Raw genomic sequence first — 26,928 nt, 5'->3', positions numbered from 1 at the left:
TTAAAAATGACTTTCTCATTTCAGCGTTTTGTACGTCATGTCAAATCATGCAGAATATCTGCGAAATTGAGTATTCTGTGGATGTTGCGCCGGTTAGTAAAACTGATTATGTTATAGCATAGTGGTGTTGAAAAAGGTAACTGGCAATTCAAACCATGGTTTGCATGCATGCGTGGGAAATGGTGCAATGTGCTGTTAGTATTACTCAGAGGTCTACAAAGATCTGAAAGCTTTTGTTGACCTGTTATGTTTTATATTATTGGGTATGTACAACACTTAACTTGGTAAGGTGTAATTTTTATGTAGAATGGTAGCCCGATTTAATGTAAAAATGCTTGGTTATTAGACATAAACTCATAATATTTTTAACGTAAACTGCACTTAGCAGAAGAAAATATCGAAAATGTATTAACTTGCCTTGATAGCCCAATAATGTTTCGGCAAACCAGGTGTTTAGCTTAAACCTTTGGCATCATAAGCATGAGCAATTGGACCAAATTAGTTGCGGCAGTTGCAATTGTTGCCACGTGTTTGTTGCTTCTCGTCTACATGAGTTGGAAAAACAAATCTTCGCGGCCGATAAGCGAACAGATTGTGACAAGGGGCAGTTTACGAGACGTTCTGATGTCATCAGCAAATCGAACGGGGCGGAGTTGGCCTGACAGTAGCTTCAACGGTGAACTTGATAAAAGATTCTTCATGGCAAGAATGAAAAAACGCATGAATGAGCGAAGGGCTAAAATTCGGGACACCTGTATTAAGTTCGGTAAGTGAAAGCCATATGATGGTGGCCAAAAACTTTGCAGGTTCCGTAATAAAAACAAACATACCGTCGCACTATATCATAGGCAACAACTTTCCGCTTTTCACATCTCGAAGCTCGTTCCTTTGTGCCCTACACGTAGAGTCAAAATTTCTTTAGAGAAATTATTCCAGATCTATAAAGTCCTTGTAATGGTGTCTATGGTATTAGAGCGTTTGTGACGTGTTATTAACATTTACATAATTGTTTAGATTTACAGCAAAATGTCAGCCTCATAAAGAAGCAGCAAATGGTTGATGAAAACTACAGGATTGTTCATTGCAATATCGGAAAAACCGGTTCTACGAGATGGAAGCAGATGTTTTGGCAGCTAAAAGGGCACAATCTTCAAAATGTATGAAAGTTCTTACTATGGTAGAGTGCACGTTCTATGTTACTGTGTATTTAAATTAAACAAAAATCAGAGATTAAAACTAATCTCCTCTGCGGGATATATTTTTTGGATGCGAGGGAGGCTTTATGGGGGCGACTTGGTCAAATTGGATATATTCCAATGGTGTTAGATTTTCTAAATAATTTAAATCCATTTGTTTCAAATCTAAATAAACTTACAGGAAGCACAACTTTTGTGGGGTAGTTTTAGTTCCGACCAATAATTTCTAGAATCATTGTTCAAAAGGCTGGCGTCTTTTATAAAACACCTTAGCATTGGTCACTTCTCTTTCATTATTGTGTAATCAATGCATAATAATTATAGATTAACTACTAATTTTTACCAAACATCGGCACTGAAACATTTAACTAAAATACTCCATCTACCTTGTAATTTACCGTCGCAGTTCACAGTTCAGAGGTACAAACAGACAACAATCGGCGAAGTGGAGATAAAAAAATGGTTGCGCAACCCGGAATGGATGCAGAGCATTGTCGTCCGTGAGCCCTTTGAAAGAATCATATCAGCATACCGACAAAAACTCAGGCCGCCTTCACCGGAGTTCCCGCGAATTTCAAGAGCAATCCGTGCCAAATACGGACCTCTGAGGGGTAGGTTTAAATATCGACAGTTGGCTGAAAAACAAACGAATGATTTCCATTGAGCGTTTGTCTGTTCGGTTGTAAAGATGGAAAGTTTGCGGCGTTCAGCGATTTCGTCCACTATTTGGTGGCAGAAGCGCCCAGGTCAATTCAAACCGACGATCATCATTGGGATCGCTACACGCACTCATGTATGCCATGTAGTGTAGACTACGACTTTGTCGGTAAACAGGAAACTATAGATGAAGATGCAAAGTGAGTCAATGCCCTTTAATTAAAAAAAGATGGTAAGCGTGTCGCAAAAATTCCGACCGTTTTAGGTTGAAACACAAAACTGTTGCAGAGTCGTTTTATCATTGGCAATAATGTTGCAGTTAGCAAAAATTACCAATTCATCGCACTTTTGCATCTTTATACCGCCGTGCTTTAATGTGTAAACTAACCTTGATGCAATGTTATGGGGTGTTATTCTGCGACCATCGAGAATACTGATTTTTGGTGAGTTGCACACAAAGCCACTGTTTCCACCTATTAGGTCTAATCAGTGCAGATGTCTTGCCAGATTTTGACATTGAGCCTGGGGGAACTATAGGTTTGTTAGCAATTGCTTGGCCACATTGTCTTCTTGCCTCGTCACTGGGCATTTGTACATGGTTTTGTGCCTACCAAATGACAGAAACTGTTGGCTGTACATTTTTGTAGGTACATTGTGTATTTTGGTTCCTAATTCCAAGGTACTTTCTTGAACTCATCGGAGCACCGACGCACATAAAACACGGCCCACCACCAATAAGGAGAACAGATGCAACGATGTCGCTACAATACTTCGCGAACGTGCGACCGCGGGAACACATTCTGGCCCTCTACAAACTCTTCTTGCCGGACTATATCATGTTTGATTATCCACCGCCACTGCCACTAAGACTCCTGTTTGGAAATGGAAGCAAGTTTTGGCAGTGAGCCAAACTTATATAGGTTGCTGCTCTAAGCACTGCAACTGTGTTTTATAGCAGGTTTACCGTTGTTGGACCTCCCAAAAAAAACATACAGAAAGAGTTTTTGTCTTACCTTATGCATTTTTTGCACGTAAAAGAAAACAGTTTTTACTTGTCGCGATAATAATCTTGGGAAAATTGGTGTCAAAAATATATACATACAGAAACCGTTTGGGATGATTTTCCAACGCAGACTCGTTGTATCAGGTGCTGTGACATGCAAATAATGTTCTGAATGTAGATTTCGCGAAATGTGCTTGCGGCGTACTGGATGGAATTCCAGCCTGATATGGCCCAAGTTAAGCATTAACGAAAATCCTTGTGACCGACTCAAGAATATTGTTTTGTACAGGCAGTGGAGTCAACAAAAAGACTTTATATTTCGACACTGTCAAGGCAATATAATGATATTGTAACATCCTTAAAAAAGACGGTTTAGCGCCAAACGTCACTTAAAAAGTCGATATGACTTGCATCCAGAATATCAGTCTTGTCAAATATACCTGTTCGTGTCAATATAACTGTTTGTATTGTAATATAATGAGAGACGCAAACACAAGCGATGATTGTGCAAACTCGCAGTTTAAGATTTAAAGGTCTCAGCAACTTTCAAATATTTTCATGTTTTCACTTTTGACAATCGGTTCTGCTAGACGTTGCTTTCTACAATATAAAGTCTAACACAATATTGTATTTTCGTTCAGTAGAGAACGCACAACAACTTTGTAAAGGGCATACTGGGTCAAATACTGGGTCACAACAGTTAATAGAAACGCTTCACTTTTGTATATTGCATTCGTCCTTTGCCGTTTCATCAAATCTAGTTTTGCACTGCTTTTTGTTGTTTTCTGTTTATTTTAAAATAAATTTTGGTTTCTAATCTTTATTCCTTGTTATATCACACTCATTATTTATATTAAAAAGAATACAATTCGTCAAGAGCATGAGGTAAATTTCAAGGGTAACTTGATATTTTAAAAAGGGTCGATGACTGTACAAAAAAAGATTGGGAACTACTAAGTTATATCCAACCCCACAACGTCCCGTTGGGCGTCGATTTGGTTGTTAATTATTACATAGTTACGGGGTTTCTTGGTTATATAGGCTAGTGAGTTGGACAACTATACAAACACTTCCCCCGTTTAGCTTATCGGCCGGCCACGTAGGCTGTGCGGGTTGGCATCAGTGATGGTTGTCTATTGGAAAGGAGAAAATTTGAAAAGAAAAACAGGTTTATTTCTATGATGCAAAAGAGCCATAAATCATTTAGAGTTGCAGAGAATAGTATGAATTGGGTGATACCCTATCCAGTAGCACTATCGGATACCAAGCAGTCGTTTGGCCACAGTGCTCTCCAAGGTGACTTGTCTTTGTTGTTGGTACCCACTTGGGTACCCAACGGATCGACGTTAATCGAAAGGTACCACTACATGGAAATTTCTGCTAATTAAAAAATTAGTCCAGTGCCACAATCACCAGCTGCACTGATTTGACCTTACAGGTCAAAACAGTGTACACTACTGTCTGCCTATCCCAAGCTTTATTTCTACGAATTCTTCCAACCCAGGGTGCAACAGAAAGGCATTGTATAACTTTACTAGCATATAGAATGGTTTTCCGCCAGTCAGTTTCGTGTGATGACCAGGACAGTTATAGCTTGCTGTTTGTGAACAGTGGCAGGAACACAGAAGTTAAAATTTAATATCCATGACTAAAATGAGGTGCAAGAAAAATCGTCGCAGCGAACAGCACCACATACAGTTGTCAATATCCATATCCATTTTGCGAAAACCGAATTTCGTGCGCTGATATAAATTGAGCCCCTAAGCTCGCTCGTTATGGTCTGTTAGTTCTTCATCGGATGTTCGCAAACCATTTCATGTAAACAGGGCTAATGTGAGTTCTGAAAATGCGTTTCGTTCAGGTGTTGGGCCGCAAAGTTGTTGTTTTAAGTTCAATAGTCCTGACACAGGTTAAGTTGGAGAAACTGATGAAGCCTTTTATGCGAAATATATTATTCTCAATAAAATCAAACATCTGAGCTGTCCACAAATCGCTTTGTGGAATTAAATATATAATTATATCCATACGGTGTGCGATCGATAGCTTGCCAGAAGCCTTTAGTTTTTAAACTGATTCAGTTTTTTTTTATTATTTAATCACATTCCTGACACAGTTCACTATAGTAAAACGATTGTCTCTGTACATTTTAGCACAGAGAGAAAAATATGAAATACAAGAACTTTACCACCTTAGTACAGAAAACAGAGACATGTTTAATTTATATTTCTAACATGTTTCGGCAGTATCTTATACTACCGTATTTTTCATAACAGTTGGTTAGGATGCGCGGTTTATCTGCTGCCGCCATTTTGCTGGCTGCGGTTGCCTTTTTGGGTTTCCTGGCTGTCACCGAGAAATACTTTATTGACCCCGACTGCAAATCCCGTGTTATTTATGGCACGAACTTTATGGAGAGTGATTCCAGCGAAACAGCTTCAGAACCTCCACAAACAACCACGCAAAACATCGTTAATGAGACAGAAGTTGAGCAAGTGAGATTCCTGGAGATGATGAAACAACGCATGGACGAACGCAAAGCGAGGATAAATGAAACCTGCCACAAATTCGGTAACATAACATTGAATGTTGAAGCAAAAGAGCTATAATGTGGATCATTATATCATCGGTCCCCAGCTGAAATCTGATTTAGATATTAACTCATAACGATGGACTTATAGTTATTACTCGTCGTGAGAGAACGAGAAGTTTAGAATGAAAATCATTCACTCCTGTTTTGAGTTTTCTGTTGGTGTGTCTTGATTACATGACAAAAAATAATTAATGATAGATGCCTATACCTTATACTTTCATGGAGGGAAAATACTTTTGCTGAAAAAACAACACCGTACATTCGAGTAAACAACTCATGGTATCTAGATATGCAACAGAATACCAGCCACATGGAACCATGGATGTTGGTTGATACGAAGTACAAGGCGGTCGACTGCGCAATGGGGAAAACCGGAACCACCAGATTTAAAGAGCTTTTCTGGCAAATGAAAGGACATGCTCTAAAGGACGTAAGCAGATTTTTGTTGGCGTACGTTTGTCTTGTTAAATGATTAACTAAAATATCATGAGCAGTTTCGGGGTTGAATATATATTAAAAATGTACTGATCTTCTGCCAGATATATGTAAAACACTTTTTGCTTTTAAATGTTTTTAAATGCAAGCATATTAAAAACGACATGATTATCAACATTCTACACAAATCCTACTTCTTCGTATGACAGCAGTAATTCGTAGGTTGTGGTCAAAGTTTGTTTGTCTCTGTTCTCAATTCCATTTGGACATGTTATATAGCAGGGGTGCGCAACTGAAACAGTTATGCATGCCATATTTGTTACATTGGGGTAAAAAGGTTGGCACGCGTACCCTGTGTTGTGCACCCCTGCTGTAAAACAAGACAAATTCATCAATTAATCATCAAAAAACGTTGCTAGCCCAAACATGATCAACCTGGCATGAACTTATCTGACCTGTTTATATCCATTTGGCTATTTCATTCTTCGGTGATAAATTTTCGACAGGTTATAAGCGCGGGTCTTATCATGGATACATTCTAAAGCAGAGGGTGTTTCATTCACTTCCAATTTGATTGTTCATCAACACGGTTTCCAACATTCCAGTTAGACCTTATGGACCGCATAGATAACCAATGATTTTTTTTTAACATTCTTTTTTAGCTTTTACTGCAAACTGTCTCATACGACATGTTTGGCATCCTCAGTCAACCAAAACTTGTGGTTTTGTTTAGTTTCGTGTGCAAAAGTACGTACGGACTCGCATGCACGAAAAAGAGAGACAGGATTATATTCTCAATCCCGAATACTTCAAGGTGGTGGTGGTTCGCGAACCGTTCCAGAGAATGGTGTCGGCCTACCGGCAGAAACTCGAGGCGCCAAACCCCGAATTCCCTGGTCTTTCCAAAAAAATACGCGCCACATACAGCCCGGTTAAAGGTAAACTTGAATTTAAATTTTTGGTCAGTGCAGTCGTACGCCTGGCGATTCGCGCACGTTTTTTTCGAATACTTTTTCATTCATCCACCTGAGTTATTTGCGTCGCAGAGCAATATTCTGTTGAACAAAATTGTCGGCTTTTACGATGCCCACTGCTCAAACATCAGAGCTATTAAGTGGTTGGTTTTGGACGTTTTACAATAACAGCCTTTCCGCGGTAAAGTATTCACCGGCCATCATAAAACCGAGATCCCGATTTTTCTAGGATTAAGGAGCTACCCAATCTCACCGTCATTTATTTGTTAAGATGGAAAACTCGCGTCTTTTAGTGATTTCGTGAATTACCTTGTTACTGAAGCCCCCAAGTCAATTCAGACGGACAACCAGCATTGGGATCGGTATACGCACGCCTGTACTCCCTGTTCGGTCGATTACGACCTCATTGCAAAGCAGGAAACCATCGACGAAGACGCAAGGTTAATTTACATTGTCACGCCTATTATATAATGATGACCATTCCCGATCAATTCCTCCACAATTTAAATCCCCATCCAACAGCAGGGGAGATTATTTAAAATATGTTAGGAAGATATACATATAGTAGTTTTTAGATTTACAGTATAGGGATGTAGCAACACAAAACAACATTCGAATACCCACAGCCAATATTTAATGACGTCATAACTTTTTTCAAATTGGTCGTAAAATTACTCGCAACGTTTGTAGTTTCGATACTTTTTGTTACAATGGGTAATTTGCTCACTGAATGCGCTGGTTTTTGTTTCGAGCAAACCTCCGTGTATCGAGCAAGTACAAACGTTGTTTCGAGCAACTATCCGTGTATAAATGCGCTACTCCAAGCATCGTTGTTTGTAAAAGGAGTTGAACACAATAAATATGAGACAAATCCCTAATGCAGCGTAGAGGGGATTAGACACAGTAGAAGCCTGGTTTTGTTTCCGGTGAGGCACCGAAACGTACATTTCTTTCTTTTGAAAGGAATTTGATCGACTTTTAGCCTAAAGATAATATTTTAAGGTACTTTCTGCATCTGATCGACGCACCGAAGTTTATTAAACACGGACCCGCTAATCGGCGCCGATCGGACGAAGATTTGTCTGTGAAATATTATTCGAATGTTAAACCTCGCGGGAAAGTGCTGGAACTGTACATGCTGCTTCTGCAAGATTTCATTATGTTTGATTATCCCCCACCAGCCGCACTCAAAGTGCTCTTCGGTAGCGGTGATCAAGAATGGCAGTGAAGACACCTTACATCAACATAAGTTCAAAACTTGTGTCGTTTGGTTTTGTTTTTGTGTAGTTTTATTCCAAACAAGAACTTTTTTATGAATTAGTTTCACTCAAATGAAAATATCGCCATAGTTTTTGTTTTGTGACGCAATAATAACACAGCGGTGTTTGGCAAGAGTGTCGGCTACTCTCGAAAAAAAATAAATCAATGAATAAAAAACGTCTTCCATATATGCAACAAACCACATACAATCTTTCAGAAGCTTTGAAATTAATAAATCAAGCCTGTATGTAGGTCCTGCACAACAACCACCACACGCCATGTACGTAAACTCGCTTCACCTTTCTGTATTTATTGGTATTTGCAGAAACGAATTATGGCTGTGTAGGCGAACTCGATTTTTCTGTTGTTTGTAATAAACTAGCTGACTCCTGAAACATTTCGTTTAAAACAATTTAAACTCAAACGTTCATTGTATTTTGCGTTGCCACTACACAGGTGCTATAGTTGGCGCACAGGATATACTCATCAAAACGCCACAAAAAAAAACAATCTCCAGTCACGGCCGTTGTGGGGAGGTGGCCGTCTGCATACACTCGGTAATCGACACCAACACAGGGGAAGTGACGGCGCTCAAATTTTACCGCCGCAAGCAACGATGTTCGTGCAGATAAAGGAAAACGCCGATTATAAAATGAGAAACTTTTCACACGATAAATCACACAAAACTCGCCCGCACGTGGGCGCTACGGAACATTGGTCAGGGCTAAGTTTTTTTTTGGTTTTTGTGTTCTTAGGATTATATTCATTCAAAATCTAACCGCTACCTGCGCCATGGCAAAGCGCTATGTGCCAACCGGTGGCCATCGGCGTCGGAGCGGTATCGGAAAAAATTGCTACGGGGCGTGGTTGCGGATATTGTCAAGGGTGGTTTGCACATATCCGTTCGCAAATTCGTAAAACACAAAATAAAATGTGGGTGCGGCGAAAAACCAAGTGTGGATAGCTGGGGGGAAGTAATGGCAACTACACGCGAAAGGACAAACAAACGACACCAGCCCACATAACGCAAACGACCAAAAACATCGCTGAATTAGCAGCAGCAGCAACGGCGGCGACCTCTCTTATCCGAAATCTTTACACCAGATCGAAGTACTTGTCGTTGCGGTAATTCTTCAACTTTCCGCCGTCTCCCTCGCTCACAAACCGCTTGCGGCTCCTGTTCATTGTGAAGCGTACATTATGTTAGCTACAGTCACATTGTTTGACTTCATTGTTAACGTTAACTTAATTGTTTTATGTTCTATTTGAATAAGGCATGTTAATAAATTCCTGGGGGTATATGGTTCAAAAACTCCCAAGGGATAAAGACTGCCTTTTTATACTGTAATAGACTAAAGACTGTCCAACAGGTGAAGAAAGTTACAATTGGATTTTTCTCGAGCCCGCTAGTGGTTGTGAGTTGGTAATTTCCCACCATTCAGGTAAACAAGGGTGTGTTTTAACATTTACAACAGAGACAACCGATGAATTTATAAGACAGCCACGTCAATGACTCGCAACGCCACTTGCAAACTTCGGTTCTCAACGGCAAGAGTATTTCATGAGAAACAATTTCTCCGTTAAAACAAACAGTAAAGTCTATGTAACTGCCAAGAAATTCATTTTTCATACGTTTTAATTGAATTATTGTAGTCACAATTATTACGATTTATAAAACCGTGAGTTATATTCCTAAACTTCCCCATTGAAAAACAACGAAACTAAGTTAGATAATTTCGCATCGTACCAGTACGTCCAAGTACTAAAAGCAAATCCCTATCGCGTCACAGCCAGTGAGTCTTTGACATACAGGTAACACTGAGCAGCATCAGTGACAAAGTATGTTTTAATTTGATATCACAATATTGGCATTGCGTTACATATGCCCCAGGACCTATTACATACAGCACACTCTTTACCTGTTCGGCGCTTGCACCTTCAGTTTGATACTGATCACCTTCAGGTCGTAGCACTTGTTGACCATTTGCTCCAAATAGAAGTACGCGTTGGGAACATCCAAATTCACGTCTGGCATCTCGTTGTAAATGCGCACGAATCCCTGTGGATAATAATGCGGACATACAGATCACTCGATGTCACTTAACAAACCGCACACTGGAATTTCTATCATTCGCCAACTTAAACTAACCTAAACCCGTATTGTGTTATAGGCTGTACTTGACCATTAAACAAATAAACTTGGACATGTTTTCGAGACATCTATACGTTTGTAACTTATACCATCATTCGTATGATAAAATACGCTGGGTTCAGTTGCAATCCATCCAAAAGTGGGCGGTTCAAATGTTTCTGTTCTGAAACCCACGTACACATATTCAGATAGGTGGTGGCCGCGCCCTCTACGGGCACGTGACAGTATTTTAATGGCACGTGACAAGAAATCCGGGATGAACAAATAATCGACCTGTGTGAGTTGATCCGCTGTGACGATGGTTGTATCAGAGAAACGTTTGAGGAGATGAACCAGCATGTTCCCCGCTCGCTCCGTGCTAACCTCAATTGCCATCAGCAGCGCCTACATGCATGCAGTCGACATGACATTACAAGTCAAGGGTCAGGGTTACGTAAATTACATGCGGTCGATTAAGTTCGATTCTAGCTGTTACGTAACAGAAAACTAATTACGTAATCTTGCAGCTAGTATTGTTTTTAATACTGTGTTTATTGGGGTGCTAAAGGGATATTTCTAAAGACGTATGAATACGTTAATGTTTATTTCTGAGCACTTCGTGCAAGCAGTTAAACTAACACAAATATTCAGGCATAAAAAATATCATAGCTCGGTTGCGGTCGTTCGGCGAAAAGCAATGGGGAATTCAGATCAAGTTACACAGATTGTAAAATGAAACCGCTTCGGAATTTTTACATAAAGCGCCATATGGAGCCGCAAACAGTAACACAGCAGCTGTGCTGTATGAGAATATATGCTAAATTGCGTTGGCAAATTTCTTCATTGTTTGAATATTCAATCAGAAACAAACTCATAAACAGTCACGTTAGTGAGCCATAACGACGGTTTAATTACGCTATTCGCCCACGCATTGTACACAACATTCCATGCCAATAACCTTGTAGTTCGAACAACCGTGCTCCTACCTCATACACGAGCTCATGGTGATAGTGCGGAACATCAAGTTCCGTGACGCACCTCATCGCTTCCTCGCTATCCCCCGATGAAAGATATTCTTTGAGGAGCGTTGTCATCTGCAAAACAATGCCCACAGTGTATGTAATGTAACAGCGCGATATTGAACACAATGCGTTCTGCCAATTCAAAACTGGCAGGAAGTATACTGTAACTATACATAAAACATGCGTTTTTGCGTGACAAGACATTTTGGAAATCTTTTATTCGAAATGGTGCGACGAACCACATGCATTTTCCATTGTTTTGCAAAGAGTGTTTGCCACCTGAGCATTGTATCGGGTGCTGGAACGTATTGAGGATACGCCACATCCTCGAATAGGATCATGTTTAACCCCATCCTGAAGGACACATAATATACTGTTCTGCGCACAATGCAGTGTTGAAACTAAACTAGACAGCAGTTGGGTGTCTGATAAATTAAAAAAAGTCACCTAACACAACGGACTGAGCGCGGCAAACGCCTGGAATCATTTCCTTAACCAGGCTCTCCATTGTATTCCAGCTAACCGAAACCAGGCTTTATATTTTATATTGCATTGATTTTCAACCTGGGTCCGCAGAGCGTTGTTAGGGGTCCCTTGGCAACTCTTCATGAAACATTTGATATTTGATAGAAAAATTTCGACATTTGTATAGCAGCACATTATAGTATTTTTGTGGCAAACAAAACATTATGATGTCATTTTAGCATATTATAAAATTTGAGAATATTACTTTGAACGTCACAAATATCCCTGGGCCAGAACAAAAAGGTGGAAAAACACTGCTCTTTAGAAAGGAATCGGGGGGGGCGTTCCTGTTTATGTGCGATTGACTCAAGCTGGCGTTAACGCAAACACGCGAAGAGCCGTCGCTCTGTTTCGCCCACAGCCCACTGTTCCGCCAGTTGCAACTTGCAAGCGGCAATCCCGGTCTTGCTGCAATCGAGTCTGGCGCCGAGCAACACTCACGAATCACAACGCGAACAACTAGCGTGATGAAGCTCTTGATCGCGACTACAATACGGGTCGAAATTGCAGGTTGGTGACGTTTGATTAGAGCGGCCAGAAAGGTTTTTATTATCGTGGCGTCTTATAATCCCACGAGACAGCTTACATTGAAATATAACAATGCAGTGAAGGACAATCGGGTCGAAAGTTTGGCAACGCGAGTATGCGAGTATACGTGCGAACTCGCTAAGCCCGAGGTTCACGGAACGAAAACTGAAAAACAATTTTGACCACAGGAAACATCAATTACAATTTCCTTTTCTGACGTTTCGTTTGTCAGAACGTCTGAAGTTTAAAACCAGTGAATATTTCATGGCTGTTTTGTCACTGGAAGAAAGAACAGATTTAGGAATTTAGGAGCTTGTTGTGACAGGAACAACATCACGCCTTATCATTGCTAATGGTAAACAAATCAGAAAGGCAACAAAATAGATTCACATCTGATGCATTTGGCTTCGGGCGAAATAAATTTCCGGAGGAATTTCTATTGCTCGCACACATCAGTAACTTGGTACGCGAAGACAGGAATACACAAAACCCGTGGATCACATGACACCACGACGTGCAGAGGCGGATTGTCCGCAAAAGCAAGCGCGACCCACTAAACGACGAGTGAGGTACAAATCAGAGGAAGTCCCCATTATGACGTACGCATAGCTCATCCAGTGCATGAATATTTTATCGACCGTGTGTAGGTGTGTGTGTGTGTATGTGTGTGTGACCAAATGTGACGTGACTGCTGGTGGTTGAGTCACATTCAAAAGCCGCATTCTGCCTTGGTGCTTTTTCATTGGGCGATCTAAACCAATTTTTGTTGCAAACTGGTTCTGTGGTGGGCCCGTAAATATGGCCTAATTTGGTGTTTTTTTAGAATCAACTCTGTGCACACAATACACACGAGTACGGGTTTACTATCAGCGCTTTACTGCGATTACCATGTAGTTTAACAGGATGCTTCTAATATTACATAAAACGAAACAAATTAAACACAGCGCACAGACAAACGGGTGTTTTAATTTTTTAGACATGCAGTTCGTATTATGTTTATAAATGCATACCTCACCCAGAAAGGAGACCGCACATACGGAAATTTTAAGACCAAAATTCAATTACGCCAAAATACGTTGCGCCGATCTGACCAACGTAAGATCGATGCTTTCACGTCGCAAGGGTCAAACCAGTTCGTCTCACGACGCTGGTCACGTGGTTTTAGGGTCATTTGAGTTTGCTCAGCTTAAAACAACCACTGTGCTATGCCTTGCATGGCGAGAAAGGTTTGGCTTGACATGCGTTGCGGAATGCAACGGTACGGCACTTTCGTATTAACCGCAATGAAAGTCAAAATAACCAGTAATTACATATTTCCATTTAATTCAATGCTTCTTATTTTTTGCCATGACTTTACTCCACATAAGTTGGCTAGATACAGAGACACATGTTTCAAGTATTGTTTACCTTGCAACATTACAAGAGGTATTGGATTTCAATAAATGAACAGTGTCTGATAATTTGCTTTGTAATATAAACATTCTACAATGAATAATTGCAATTTCCAAACAGTTTTAAATCTTGTTTAGGTTAGAGATATATGGATAGAGGTTTGGACCTATCTTGAGATATACATAACAATATACATATATAACAATTATATTGGTCGTTTAACATTCATATGTCACAGCACAAGATTGCTAAATTAGAAGAGTTGGGAGATATTGTTTTAAATCTCAAGTCCACTGTTGATGACTCTTCACAACACGTAATTATCTTGAAGTAGCCTTTATAAGATCTATTACACCCAAAGACTTTTGTATTATTTACACCCTTTGTTAGTTATCAGTTTTGGCTTTAAAAGATCCTAGTCACTTTAAATATGGAAAATGAAAAGAATTCCCACAAGGGACTGTGTTGTATTGAGCAATTTAAATTCATTTATTTAGTTACACAGATAAATATTGGTTGCCTGGCAAGTCTAGGCATGCCTGCTCTGCAACAAAATGTGTCCAAGTGGCGGCAAGCTTGGTTTAAACAGAGTTTGTGCAACATACTGCGGCGTTATACATTACAATACGTTTGCTAATTGCCTCATTGAATTATAACTGCATGAAGAGCAAGTTAGTTTAGTTGTAAATGAAAGCATCATAGTCAATAGCAAGGGTTCACAACATTACCTTGCCATTGGCCAAAGCTATACTCTGCAATGCATTAGTAGGTTGTCATACAATATACAATTCATAAGAAGGTTGCCAACTATTGTCCACAGTTTAAACCCAAAGGCAATATTGTAGAAAAATAAATACATCAACATTGAATGTATGCAAGAAATATAATATTCTTGTATGAAGTTGTGGCCTCAGTAGCCACTGACTCGGCACATAAGTTTGTTTAATTTCCAGGTCATTCAAACAATGTACCATATTCTTAGGCAAGTGGTGTGAAAGAAAAAAAATAGCTTGTCTACGTTTTAAGCACATACAACACTTCGGTGTATGACACACGGTTGCATCATCCATTGATTCAGAAGGGCCCATGAACAGCAGCAGAGAAAAAACAACACTCGGCTTAATGCAACACAATATGGCAACCTTTGTCTGCACTGCATTAACAATACTAGCTACACATTGGACTAAAGTATTACTTCCTCTCATGTTCACTAAGCCACACTATAGTGCTCAAAATTAATGTGTTTATCAAAATGAAAAAAGTATAGCAAAAACATGACCTAGTATTAATAGTTTGTAGTTTTGTTTAGTTGTTGTACCTTTTTCTTGAGAACATCCAAAGGCTGAATACCACCAGCTTTACCCCAGATTTGACGTTTCCAGTCGAAATGCGGAGTATGAAGGAGACAGTGAGCCTCCTTGGCACAGAGCCTGTTGCAATAAATGTCACCTTTAGCAGGGGAAGAAACACAATGCTTTTTGTACTTGTGGACAATTATATCACATTCAAGCAACCCTAAAAAAGCTTTAAAGGCACAGTTGTTGACAACTTACATGGACAATTCAAACTCGGGGTCATCACTCAGCACATCAATTATGTTCTGGTTTAGAACATGGTCAAATACTGCCCTTGCAATAAATTTCGCAAGAACCTGAGAATAAAGAGCGTTTAAGAACACAAATCACAGTTTAAAGAGAATATAAGTTTTACGAAAGCAATACCTGCGCCGCATCAGGGGTGTCAAGGACCAGGTCTGGCAAATCGTCACATAATGACAAAAAGCCAAGTCTAATGTCCTCCGTGTTGAGAAATGCCCTGCCAAGCTGACCAGAATGATTTCCTGACAAAACAGTTTTTTTTGTGCATAGAGCAACGTAAAAACATAAGCTGCATAGAGCAATGTAAAAATATATTGCTGGACTAATACTTTTGTTATCCATGTTAATGTTTGATATCAGTAGTATTGATTAATTTGATTGCGCCGATGTTGTTTACTCAAGTCTAAAGTGTTGCTTTGCAACAGTGAAAGTGTGTGCTGGTATCAAGGATATCTTAGGTCAATTTTTTCGCTAACCAGAGTTCCCATTCATGTGAACATGCTGCTTCGGAAGTGTTAAAGCCAAAAGAAGTTGTGAAGCCAGCTCTCGGTATTCGTTCTTCTTTTCCATTGCCAAAGTAACAAGACAGATAACAACCTATAAGAATGCAATATTTTACACAGCTATCTTTTATTTTAACTCAACATGTAAAAATGCCCTTACCAATGCCTTTTTGTCTTGAATATTAATGTCACCAAGAGCATCCTAAAAAAGAAAAGTGTTGTTAGCAATCTAGTTCAGAAGTATAAGTAATACAAAATAACCAGGTTTTAGGGATTCATAATCCAGCTTTTTTTAGCAAGAACAAAAAAGTAGTTTTTGGTTCTGATCCGACAATGTTACACAAAAGACTTACTGTAACTTCACCAGCAGCACCATGTTCAAAATACTCCATTAAGATTGGTATTACAGTCTTTTCAATTTCATCACGATTCCATTCTGGTTTTACTGGTTTGTATGTGACTGCATCATCCTACAACACAATACAAAAGACCAATAACATCTAATCACAAGCAAAAACAAACCCATTTTTAAATTGTTTTGCACAATTTGCAAAGAGTTGCATTATTTGTTAAAAGAGATCATATATGAGCAAATGTATATACCTGCTCAGAGTCGTAGTTGGGATCGTGGTCATCTAAGTAGCTGACCTGTTCCAATTCATCTCCAAGTTTACCCCAGGTTCCTTTGCCACCTCCACCGCCTGAGCAACAAAACATCAATCCAAACACTAGTCACTGTGTCAAATTTGATTCCAATAACAAAATACCTTTTTTGGGCAGGCCACGGCCATACAAGGATCTAGATTTGCGGTCTCCGAATTTTCCACTTCTTTTTGAAGCCCCATTCATGACAGCAGATCCATTAGTCACACTGCTCACTAAAAATGAAGTTTTCTTTAAACGAATGGAAAAATTCAATAAGGTTAAAAAAAGTTACCAGTAACTGTTTCTTTGTTTCGGCTTGCAGAATCCCTCCTTGTCCGTTTCTTTTCTTTGGCTTTAAGACGTTCAGCATCCAATGCAGATTTGCTGGCATTGTTGTTTTGAGTCTGGTTCTCAGCATCCATTCTTGATCAGCGTTGGCAAGTTTTCCGCTTTATAGCTCAATTTACTTTCAACATTACAAAAGTAAGTCACTTGCTTATAATGGACAGGCCTAACAAGCCAGCAGTGGCTTTGACGACTACCGGTTTTGATTTGGGTATGTGCTGTGATGGTCTTGTTTTCGCTTAAATGGCTGTAAATAATGCAAAACAGTTTAAATCTAAGATGTCGTGTAAGACTTGACCACAGCACAACGTAAAATAGAACAAGATATTACAGAGCTTCCAGTTTCAAAACAACACTAATCAATATATTGCATAACGTTTGTAAATTTCTTAATTTATAAATTATACTTTACACTGCAAACGGCCAACACCAACATAAAAACGATTTGACTGTTTACTGTGTAGGCCAAATGTTTGAGCACAGCAACAAAATCAAGTATCCTTATCAGTTACTTTAAACACTCTTAATGATTTTATTAAGTCAAACAAACAGATTCGGTCTCATTACCCTCGCGCGCTATCCGTTCTGCAGCAACCGAACATCGGCAATGTCACATAATTACCCACAGTTCGCACACACAACAACATTGTATTACGTCACAAGTAAAGGTAGCTCTATCATTGTTAAAATAAAATTTGTTTCACTTCAGAAAGAATTAAGTTAAAATAAACCAGCTGTTAACAATAAAATATAATAGAAAATATTTTCTAAAGATTATTATAATTTTGTCTTAAGTGGCGTTCATTTAATTTCTGTGACGTTGTCTTTAACTTTTCTGAGAGAAAAAAGAGGTAAACAGTCGCCTCGTGGCGTGAGTCCCGATTAACCAATCACGTTTCGTGTGCATGTGAGCGTGATGGCAATAACAACGTGTTTCTTTGCAAACCTCGTGCGTTTTTGTCGATGTAGTGGAAAGTGTGTTTACCCGAAATCCACTAAACTTGTTTAATACGCCTGTTGAGTTAGGACAATAATATTTTGTCTTGCACGTAACAAGTTTTAACTATTACATTGCTATTCACTATATTTAAAGCAAATTTGATTTGCCGGCCGCTAAACTGTATGACCTCCCTGCCATGATCAACCGGCAGACGCGTTTCTCCATGATCACAATTCGATGGTGCCTCAGTGGATTTGACGCTGAGAGCGTATTACACTTCTAAACTTTATAATTTACTTGTGGTTTTTGGATAATATAAAACTTGATTACTCCCAAAAATTCCTACCGGTAATGTAATATCCTTTGTATCACAAAATGAAGATTATACTGTATCAATAACACCCTTTTTTTGAAACAAAAGTAAACGCGTACAAATCGTTAGTGATTCGCAATTTAGAAAAAGGCGCCATATGGCATTTTTTAAGCTGTGTTCTTTCTGTTTTTTTCTGGTGGTGTAATATCTTGAATAATCACGAGTCATAATAGCCAGTCATCAACACATATGCGTCAACGGTGGTATATTTTTGGTGAAGTAAAACGTCTAACAAGGAGCTGTAATTTAAGCAACTTCAATTATATTCCGACATATTGCCGACACGGGTACATTTGTTTTAATGTCGTACTTTTGTAAATAACCATCATCTGCACAATAGTATGTCATAAAATGCATAAAAAGTTTTCAATGTACGAAGTGTGAATATTGGGAAAATCAACGACCATGAATTTACCGGAAGATACTATTACGCCGGGTCACAATTTTCTCTCCAAACTTGGGAAAATACTAAAACCCGGTCGGCTAATTTAGCACCAACTCCTGGCCTGCGTCACAATCACTACGTCACTGTGGTCCGACTGTTACATCACAAATGTGATTGCTGTGGTTTTACATTGGAAGGCTGTGTGTAGTGACAAGTCAGACAAGTTTGGACTGTTTGCGTTTGGTCTACTACTTTTCATGGTTTTGTTTAGTTTCGCCCGACTCGATCTACGAAAATGCGAAGGTAAATTGTGCAAATTTCCTTTACTTTCTAACTTCTATTGGTGTCGAAAAATTTAGGCCCAATTAGGCCCAGGTGCTGTACAAAACAGCTTATCATAATACTGCACTGGGTAAAATTCATTTTCTTTACTACATAGTTAAACCGTGTCACTACACACAGCCTTTCAATATAAAACCGCAGCAATCACATTTGTGATGTAACAGTCGGACCACAATGACGTAGTGATTGTGACGCACCCCAGGAGTTGGTGCTAAATTAGCCGACCGGGTTTTAGTATTTTCCCCAAACTTGATCCACATTTCAGCCTATGTAACATAGAAATCTGTGTGAATATTAATGCCATAGTTCGAATTAACAGTTCGCAATTCGCAACATGCAAACCGTTTTGGGTTGTTCCGTTTGGCAATGTCAACTATTTTCTTTCAATCCTCGTATTTTGTCCAGCATCAATTGCGCAAGTCAATGAAACGATGGCGATGTATAACGAAACAAATATTAGGTTAACAAGTTTAAAACAGCAGGTTTTAAGCGTGGTGTACAATCGCGTACGAAGCAAAATTTAATTATTGAAATGTAAGTTGTAACGTTTTTGCGATACGTTTTTTTACCGCTAATTCGAAACCTGAATGCTATAATTTAGTGTAGTATTTCAACCCAAATATACAACCAAAAATAACAAGTAGTTATTCTGTTTAGACCAAACTATTAAATTCTCACAGATTTCAAAAGACTTATATGAGAATGAAGTTTGGTGAAAACTTGTGACCAAGTGTAGTAGTATTTTCCGAATTTACCCTGTGATCTCTATTATAAAGATACCCGACTAAAGAAAAATTAAACAAAATTGCCCGATTGGCGGCGCATCGGAGGCAACATGACTGGAAATAAGTCACAGAAAGCAATGAAAAACCATTTTATCCATTGTTTGCAAACAATCTTTCGAAATACAAAGGAAAGTACTTCCATATTATCATTGTGGCAACATTTTTGAAACGAATTCTAGTATCACACAGAAATATAATTAAATTAACTATTTTTATGTTACGCTCATTGGATGTGCGGTTCGGTAAAGGTTATTTTATCGAAAACTGTGGGAAAAGAGCTTCCACTGTGAAGATGAAGCGTATTGTGTCTTGCCTTAGGAGAGAAAGGAGAATAAAATAAGCTGCCTACACTACACTGTGACCCGTGTAGGAGATTTTGTCAGTGGGAACTTGTTGTTTGTGAAGAAAGTTTGCTACTACGTTGAATTAATTTACAATTGCGAATGTAGGCTATTTAAATAAAACAAACTGTAAATTCTGACAAGCATTGTTGTGATTTATATTTTATGTGTCGTCGGCAGCACGTGAGTGCAACCTAAACTTTCTCTTTTTATATATATATATTTGTACCTGTTTCCTATGCAAAAAAGCTTACACAGTTATTCCTAAACTAATTATTTTCTATTTAGAGTCACATTTGTTGGTAGCCATTTTTGAATAAATAGATTTGTAAACATGCCACGTGTCAGGAGGAGCCGAAAACCACCACCAGAGGGATGGGAGTTGATTGAGCCGACATTGGACGAGTTGGACCAAAAGATGCGTGAAGCTGAAACCGAGTCGCACGATGGAATGCGAAAAGTTGAATCACTTTGGCCAATTTTCAAATTGCATCACCAGAAATCTCGCTACATCTATGACCTCTTCTACCGCCGCAAGGCCATCACACGTGAACTTTATGACTACTGCATTAAAGAGAATATCGCCGACAAAAATCTAATCGCAAAATGGAAGAAACAAGGCTATGAGAACTTGTGCTGCTTGCGGTGCATCCAGGCACGTGACACTAACTTTGGAACCAACTGCATATGCCGTGTACCAAAATCAAAGCTTGAAGCAGGAAAGGTTGTGGAATGTGTACATTGTGGCTGCCGTGGCTGTTCAGGTTGATGTTGACAGTTTTGACTGCTCTCTCTAATAGTGCAACCAGGAAATTTCTGTGAAGGCTTACTTTGTACATAATGTGAAGTAGGTTTTATTTGCATTTCAGCCACCTTGGGTATTGGTGGTCATTTAAAGCATTTCATACTTTAAAAAATATCATGTGAAATCAATTGGATGGAAGTAAAGCAAAGTTTTTTGTATTGGCATTGCTGTTGTTTGGTGTCCTTATTTCAATTAAATGTGCATTAATCTGCATTGCAGTCAATCTTTAGTTGCCATAGCACCTAAAAATATTAGATTTTTGAGATATGTTACTAAGAAAAAGGATTTTAGCATTTAATTTAAAGGTAAAAAACTTCGATCAAATGTAATACTTGACTTTTGTGTATTTTGCTTTTGGTGTTTTCAACCATTATCCAATAAACCTGTTTGCTATGTTTTTAGTGCAATATAGAATGGATTTAGGATTTTCTGCAAACAAAATTCCTGTACTTAATTAGCCATTTGTGAATGGCAACTGACAATGGTAGTATTCTTTCACAAACCAACATCCAAGCTCAAGTCGTTAGTAGTGATGCATCCAAAGATGATGTAAATGTGGTAATTGTGCCTGAAAGTGTTTTGCAGGCCATCAAGAATTCGTCAAGTCCAAATGGAGCGGCCCCTGCAAGCGTTCTATTCACTCCAGAAAACAAAGTTGCTCTGAATGAGAATGTCGGTTTCGAGTTGGACGTAAATCAGAATGACAGCAACAACTTGTGGGTATCCCTGCCCATGGACTCATGTATTCTGGGCCAGGAATCTGCTTTTCAAGACATAAACACAGATGATTGTTCCAGCAAACTAGTTAATATTTTAATTCCAGCATCAAGTTTTAACCAAGATGTAGCGGAATATGTCACCACTGGGACAAATGACTCCTCCCAGCCAGAAACCAACAACATTAATGATGGCTTCCAGGAACATGGTCTTTGCTTTCCACCAAGCAGCCTGCTTCTGCAGGGCAGCCAAAACCATCTGGAAACACAATCACAAGAAACAAAATCTAATTCCGGCTTTGTGACGATGAGGATTGAAAACATTGAGAATGATGGTGAGAATAGTATATATACCCTTGCTCCAGCCACTGTGGGAAATGGACAAAGTGGCAGTAAACCAGGCACTGCAAATAACAACACTGCAACCACTTCTAGTGGTTGTATAGTGCCATTTGGCAGTCACGATATGAGGCTAACTGCCGACAAAGGTACTCACACCGACGGTGTTGGAAAGTCATACAAATGCAACCAGGAGAGCTGTCACAAAGTGTTTCCATCGGCAACCCAGTTAAACAAGCATAAGTCCACAGTCCACGATAAAGAGAAGCTGTACAAGTGCAAATATGCAAATTGCCTCTGGTCTTTCAAGACCCCCTACAAGTTACGCCGCCATCTTGAATCACATTACAAGCAAAAGCCTTTCCCATGCAACTACCCAGGTTGCGAGAAAGTTTTCTCAAACAGTTACAACCTAACTGTGCACATGAAAGCACACAACGAACTACAACCGGAGTTAATTTGTCAGCACTGTGGCCTTATAGCACCGGGAAAGCGAAAACTCGAACTTCACTTGCGCAAGGAACACGGTGAAAAGCCATCCTTGCTGTGTTCAATATGCAACCAAAAGTTTCACACAATGTCTGCTTTGGTAATTCACAAGCGATCTCATGACCCTCATAAGGTCGAGCACCAATGTCCTCTGTGCGAGAAAAAGTTTTCCAAACGCTGTGAGCTGAAAATGCATTTATACAAACACACAGGGGAGCGGCCATTTCAGTGTGACCAGTGCGAATGGACTTTCACCAATTTGTCTAGGTTGAATCGGCATCAGCGTACTCATAAAGAAAAGAGGTAACTTATACTTTTTAAACATTAGTTACAAAATTTTGACAAACACCAATCATAAATCTCAAACCACTGATGACACAAAAAACATGAATTTTTTTAATTTAGAATTGTTAAATGTAAAAATATAATGTATATTTTTTTATGTTTTGAAGGTTCAACTGTAAGTTTGACCATTGTGATAAGCAGTTCCACCGGTTGGATCATCTTACATCACACCTTAAGATGCATTCAATCAACATAAATGAAACAGAGACCCTCAAACTGTTAGGATCAGCAGTTTCAAGTACGCTGTGCACTTATAAATTTTGGAGAAATTGTTTCAGTAACTTTAAAATTGGTCTGATGTCTAAGGGATAATGCCCTGAGTTAGTTGACCATAATTTCATTCAATTGGATAATTAGCGCAGTAAACTACTAGGAGAGGAACGTCATCGAAAATAATCCAGTGCATGACTCATATTTTGCTATTAATCCAGTTAAAGTAAAAAAGTAAAGGCATTACATAAAGACCCAGTAAATTTTTTGCCGTCAATATAAAAAATATGAGGTCATTCCAGCAAAATTTCTGATCAATGCTAGCATATCATTTTACTGGCCTGCATCTGGCAGTGCAGCTTAAGTGCAGGCAACGGATGCCTTGTTTGTCTCCAGTTCATGCATGACCATGCCAGCGGTAATTCGACCACTCCTTAAAATATCGTCTCTGGTTTCAGGCAAAGACATGCAGTTGTTCATGTGCGAGGGATGTGGTTACAACTTTCTTTCCAAGCATGGCCTGGGCAGGCATAGGATGAAATGCCAGCGCGAGCAGTCAGCCACAAAAATAATGGGTAAAATTACTGGCATGTTTTGAGGCGTGCCCTCTGTTTCCTGGTTGCCATGTAAACCAAGCTCATCTTGTGTTTTGATTGAAAACATGTTTTTGACCTCCACCAAGGCACTGGTGTTATATATGGGGATTTAATTTCATCTTGAGTAACTTTAGCAAATGTAAAGTGGTTTTGTTATCGAGAAGTGTTTTCCGGCAGTAAATGCCAGAATAAAACCCATATTTTCCTGTCAACTTAAGTAAGGAGTACCTACACTTTTTAACTGTTTTCATAATGTTACTGATGTGAAATCAATGCATTTTGCATGTTTTTAGGAAAACCGGCCCCTACCACGGACAAGCTAAATGATCGAGTGCTTATTTCCCAATCGGCTAGTTTGGATGAAAACATTATTATTGAGGTTAGTTTTAGTTTTTATTCATAGACAGATTTATAGTTTAATTTTTGGCTGCTTTATTAAGTCTGTGGGCCATTGATTGTCAAAAGAAAATTTAAATTTTCATGGACGGATTGACACCTTTTGTCAAGGACCTGTGTCAAATGTTGCGTTGGTATAAGGGAATTAACTGGACATGGAAATTGTAAGTTAATGTACCACTGTCAGAAAAACCCACAACATTCCTTGATCCTTTTAAGAAAACATCAAAATTCAATCATAACTGCTAACTAAAGAACATATAACCACCATCCATTCCCTGGCGAAAGTACAAAGCAAGGAAGACAGCAAAAAGATATTTCATTTTCTTTAGAACTCTGTTTCGGACGAACAGCTTGGTCAGGAGGTGATAGACTCCCTACTGAGCGATGCCGACGAGTCCCTCAGTCGATCCCACGACCACTTCACCGATCCAACCTCAGTGGGAAACGAAGTGGTCATCACCTCCCAAGACGTTCCAATACCTTCAGGGATTGCACGGGGCGACGGCGATACGCACGAACCCTCTACTATATGCATAATAGAACCCGACACCGGCATACAGGTACAAGTGCTGAGTCGAGAAAACGTTAAGGGCGCAACAAACTGGAGCGAGTATTTTCAAAGATAATATCAATGCTACCCTGCTAACGCAGTAATATTTCAAATCTTGCTCCAACTTGTCAGGAAAAAGTGGCTGATCCAGCTAGGCTGCATTGCCTGGGCTGCCAAGCCTGAAAACCTCATGCCACCCTGCTATTAACAGGCATAATCAAGAAACAATCGTTTCAACAGCAAATTTGAACGCAAAATCTTGTTGTTGTCCAAGAAACCTACTTAAATAGAAACACGTCGCAGATTTTAATACAGTCGTAGCAAATCAAATTTGCTCTTGAATCTTACGAAATGTTTTCTGTAATTTTGTTTCGTCTAAAACGTTACAAACCATACATCGCAAACATTAACACTGCAATCATATACAGGGTCTGGACAGCAGCTGGTCAGCTTCATTGCTCTCCGGCGAAACCGAAGGAATGGACGCGTCTCAATATCTATCCCAAGATCAGGTCGCTTCCGTTCCACTGGCGCCATTCATAGACGACATGGTATCCCTGACACCTTCAAATACACAGCAGTTCCTACAGCTTGATGGCGACATACGAGATATGGAGGAAAGCGTTCTAAAAGTTTTTGCGGAAGTGAAAAAAAAATCTTGTACGTGGAATACACAAAGCGTGTGGAGTCTAGTTTTCCAAATGCGTAACAGCTAGGAATGAAAAAAAATGGTTTAAAACATATACTTTGATATAGAACTGTAGTTTATTGCATTACATACAGGGGTATTTAGTGATATTTGTAACGGTTCATGCATAACATATACATATTCCATTATGTGTTCATAGCAGGCAACCTTGCTACCTAGAATTAACTTTTGTAGCGGTTCGTGTTGTAACGCCCACTTTCCAGACCCGATCACGTTGGGTTATTTTTTGGTGATTTAACTCCGTTGTAACTTTGACATTTTGTAATGCAGGCACCGAAACATCGGAAGAAACGGAACCACAGGACGTCCTCCGCCAGTACGTGGTTGACACAAATAGTCTGGGGAGTATTCAAGATTCAATCAACATCGGAAATGACCGGTTTAAAAATTCGGTGAGTCCGGTATTGAGTAATTTACCATACCTAATTGCACAAACAAGTCCAAAAAACTTTAAAAGTATATTTACTTGCCTTCCTTCCCAAATTTCCCATTGATTTTGTAACGTTAATCGCAAGAGGCAGTATCTCGTAAACCTAAATTTTAACCTGATTCCTTTTTTTCTCGGTTAGGTGCCTTCCGTCGGTGCTCCAACAAGTAGCACATTCTTCGACGACAACGGCGTTCTCACAGCCATGGGCGACGCTGCGCACAATCTGACTTCAAACACACACTTTTCTGGAACCACAATAAATCTCAACGACCTGCAGTGACCTTTTGACCACCCATGCGTGACCAAGTGTTATTCTATGTTCTAACTATTTTGTTTGTTGAATTTTTTACGCGTAAGATCAACGCCTAAGAATGCACTAACCATCAACTCGACGTGGAATATTGGGGTCCACGATATATCCAATATATGATGAATTTGTTTCCAATATATGATGAATTTGTTTCCAATATATGATGAATTTGTTACGTAGCCTATTGTTTTCGTTCGCAAGTGAAAAAATTTCCCATTTAACCTTCCTACTTGACTGCAGAATTTGTGAAGAGATTTCGTTTGGAATTTTTTCATTCGTATTTTAACCGACTACCCAATTATTGCATACCAAATATTCTATCTTATTTTTATCGCTACCAAAAACCGAGTGACAACTGATCAAATCAGTGTAAGTGTTACAAAACTAATACGTCGCCTTTTCTCTATTATTATTATTATTGTTTCTTGCTTTGCCATTGCGGCGGACCGCAATATACAAAAGACCTTTACCTGGCCTTGCTTAAGCCTTAAAACTTGTAACGCAGACCTGGAAACAGTGGTGCTTATTTCCATTACTACTGGTGCATTCACGCTGATTGGTAAGATTGTATGTAGGTAGAGAAATTAATTTGGAAGCAATTGAGCAAGCTAGCTAGCCCTAAACGTCAACTGGCACGTGTTTGCCGCTCACAGAAAAAATGTTGTTCAAAAAATACTGACTTCTTCTTTGCCTCAATATCAATAAGCCTATTTTCCCACCGTAAAATTATTAAGTCTGCACAGGTTACCGTCAACTTAACCCGAACAGCCATTTTAGCCTTTCCAAGTCAATCTTCACAAATAACCACAGCTATTGTAGGACCTATATGGGTATTGAATTGGAGAAATCCTGTTTTCAAGGCCCTCTGCTGTAATGCATCTAGCGACTGTTCCACTTGTTCCCAATGGGTGTAGTGACTTACCTCATATTGTTCAAAGTTTAAAAAAATTGCTCCCCGATGATACTGCACAGAGCGAGGACTTGTTGAGCCTCCTAAAAGATCTTATGACCAACAGGGGGTATAAACAGCCCTGGGGGTGCTTTGGCACTTTTACAGCAA

General features: G+C 39.3%; 5 protein-coding genes across 6 annotated transcripts; 4 read left to right on the top strand and 1 right to left on the bottom strand.

The window, feature by feature from the left end:
- The first annotated feature begins 480 nt into the window (after positions 1-480).
- LOC145889627 (carbohydrate sulfotransferase 9-like) lies at positions 481-2,758 on the top strand. Its single transcript, XM_082980618.1, has 5 exons — positions 481-766; positions 1,015-1,157; positions 1,603-1,807; positions 1,885-2,053; positions 2,533-2,758. Exons 1-5 carry the CDS (start codon positions 481-483, stop codon positions 2,756-2,758), a joined length of 1,029 nt encoding a protein of 342 aa, XP_082836744.1.
- A 2,349-nt stretch (positions 2,759-5,107) lies between these two features.
- On the top strand, positions 5,108-8,505 carry LOC145899093 (carbohydrate sulfotransferase 9-like). The gene is made up of 5 exons (XM_082987813.1): positions 5,108-5,424; positions 5,734-5,876; positions 6,615-6,819; positions 7,127-7,295; positions 7,858-8,505. The coding sequence occupies exons 1-5, from the start codon at positions 5,139-5,141 to the stop codon at positions 8,081-8,083; spliced, it is 1,029 nt and encodes a 342-aa protein (XP_082843939.1). The 5' UTR covers positions 5,108-5,138; the 3' UTR covers positions 8,084-8,505.
- Positions 8,506-8,560: 55 nt separating this feature from the next.
- Positions 8,561-17,047, bottom strand: LOC145899086 (programmed cell death protein 4-like). Its single transcript, XM_082987801.1, has 13 exons — positions 16,752-17,047; positions 16,582-16,692; positions 16,418-16,515; positions 16,168-16,284; positions 15,975-16,016; positions 15,788-15,908; positions 15,435-15,553; positions 15,267-15,364; positions 15,032-15,143; positions 11,233-11,340; positions 10,541-10,651; positions 10,035-10,174; positions 8,561-9,292 (listed from the first exon to the last, which is right to left on the bottom strand). The coding sequence occupies exons 1-13, from the start codon at positions 16,879-16,881 to the stop codon at positions 9,211-9,213; spliced, it is 1,389 nt and encodes a 462-aa protein (XP_082843927.1). The 5' UTR covers positions 16,882-17,047; the 3' UTR covers positions 8,561-9,210.
- Positions 17,048-20,262: 3,215 nt separating this feature from the next.
- Positions 20,263-21,069, top strand: LOC145895400 (protein BUD31 homolog). The gene has a single exon (XM_082984209.1). The coding sequence runs from the start codon at positions 20,305-20,307 to the stop codon at positions 20,737-20,739; it is 435 nt and encodes a 144-aa protein (XP_082840335.1). The 5' UTR covers positions 20,263-20,304; the 3' UTR covers positions 20,740-21,069.
- Positions 21,070-21,201: 132 nt separating this feature from the next.
- On the top strand, positions 21,202-26,298 carry LOC145895383 (uncharacterized). 2 transcript variants are annotated; one of them, XM_082984197.1, is made up of 8 exons: positions 21,202-22,622; positions 22,772-22,902; positions 23,333-23,449; positions 23,764-23,849; positions 24,199-24,429; positions 24,848-25,050; positions 25,391-25,520; positions 25,698-26,298. In XM_082984197.1, exons 1-8 carry the CDS (start codon positions 21,244-21,246, stop codon positions 25,836-25,838), a joined length of 2,418 nt encoding a protein of 805 aa, XP_082840323.1. In that variant the 5' UTR covers positions 21,202-21,243; the 3' UTR covers positions 25,839-26,298. The 2 variants fall into 2 exon arrangements, with proteins under 2 accessions (XP_082840323.1, XP_082840318.1); XM_082984192.1 differs by having other exon boundaries at positions 24,848-25,079; positions 25,399-25,520.
- The last annotated feature ends 630 nt before the right edge of the window (positions 26,299-26,928 follow it).

The sequence above is a fragment of the Ascidia mentula genome, chromosome 1 (assembly GCF_947561715.1).
Source record: "Ascidia mentula chromosome 1, kaAscMent1.1, whole genome shotgun sequence".
Classification (NCBI taxonomy): domain Eukaryota; kingdom Metazoa; phylum Chordata; class Ascidiacea; order Phlebobranchia; family Ascidiidae; genus Ascidia; species Ascidia mentula.
Note: the sequence above shows the minus strand (reverse complement) of the source record. Positions and strands in the feature narration are given on the sequence as shown.

What these genes read in the sequence shown, in the direction of transcription:
- LOC145889627 (XM_082980618.1), top strand. Translation starts at nt 481, where the DNA reads ATGAGCAATTGGACCAAATTAGTTGCGGCAGTTGCAATTGTTGCCACG. An exon ending in GGACACCTGTATTAAGTTCG is followed by an intron (nt 767 to 1,014) that starts GTAAGTGAAAGC and finishes ATAATTGTTTAG; the next exon opens with ATTTACAGCAAAATGTCAGC. An exon ending in CAAATACGGACCTCTGAGGG is followed by an intron (nt 1,808 to 1,884) that starts GTAGGTTTAAAT and finishes TCGGTTGTAAAG; the next exon opens with ATGGAAAGTTTGCGGCGTTC.
- LOC145895383 (XM_082984192.1), top strand. Translation starts at nt 21,244, where the DNA reads ATGGCAACTGACAATGGTAGTATTCTTTCACAAACCAACATCCAAGCT. An exon ending in CGTACTCATAAAGAAAAGAG is followed by an intron (nt 22,623 to 22,771) that starts GTAACTTATACT and finishes TATGTTTTGAAG; the next exon opens with GTTCAACTGTAAGTTTGACC. An exon ending in ATGAAAACATTATTATTGAG is followed by an intron (nt 23,850 to 24,198) that starts GTTAGTTTTAGT and finishes CATTTTCTTTAG; the next exon opens with AACTCTGTTTCGGACGAACA.
- LOC145895400 (XM_082984209.1), top strand. Translation starts at nt 20,305, where the DNA reads ATGCCACGTGTCAGGAGGAGCCGAAAACCACCACCAGAGGGATGGGAG.
- LOC145899093 (XM_082987813.1), top strand. Translation starts at nt 5,139, where the DNA reads ATGCGCGGTTTATCTGCTGCCGCCATTTTGCTGGCTGCGGTTGCCTTT. An exon ending in CACATACAGCCCGGTTAAAG is followed by an intron (nt 6,820 to 7,126) that starts GTAAACTTGAAT and finishes TTATTTGTTAAG; the next exon opens with ATGGAAAACTCGCGTCTTTT. An exon ending in ACCATCGACGAAGACGCAAG is followed by an intron (nt 7,296 to 7,857) that starts GTTAATTTACAT and finishes TAATATTTTAAG; the next exon opens with GTACTTTCTGCATCTGATCG.
- LOC145899086 (XM_082987801.1), bottom strand. Translation starts at nt 16,881, where the DNA reads ATGGATGCTGAGAACCAGACTCAAAACAACAATGCCAGCAAATCTGCA. An exon ending in CCAACTACGACTCTGAGCAG is followed by an intron (nt 16,285 to 16,417) that starts GTATATACATTT and finishes ATTGTGTTGTAG; the next exon opens with GATGATGCAGTCACATACAA. An exon ending in ACCATGAGCTCGTGTATGAG is followed by an intron (nt 10,652 to 11,232) that starts GTAGGAGCACGG and finishes GCATGCATGTAG; the next exon opens with GCGCTGCTGATGGCAATTGA.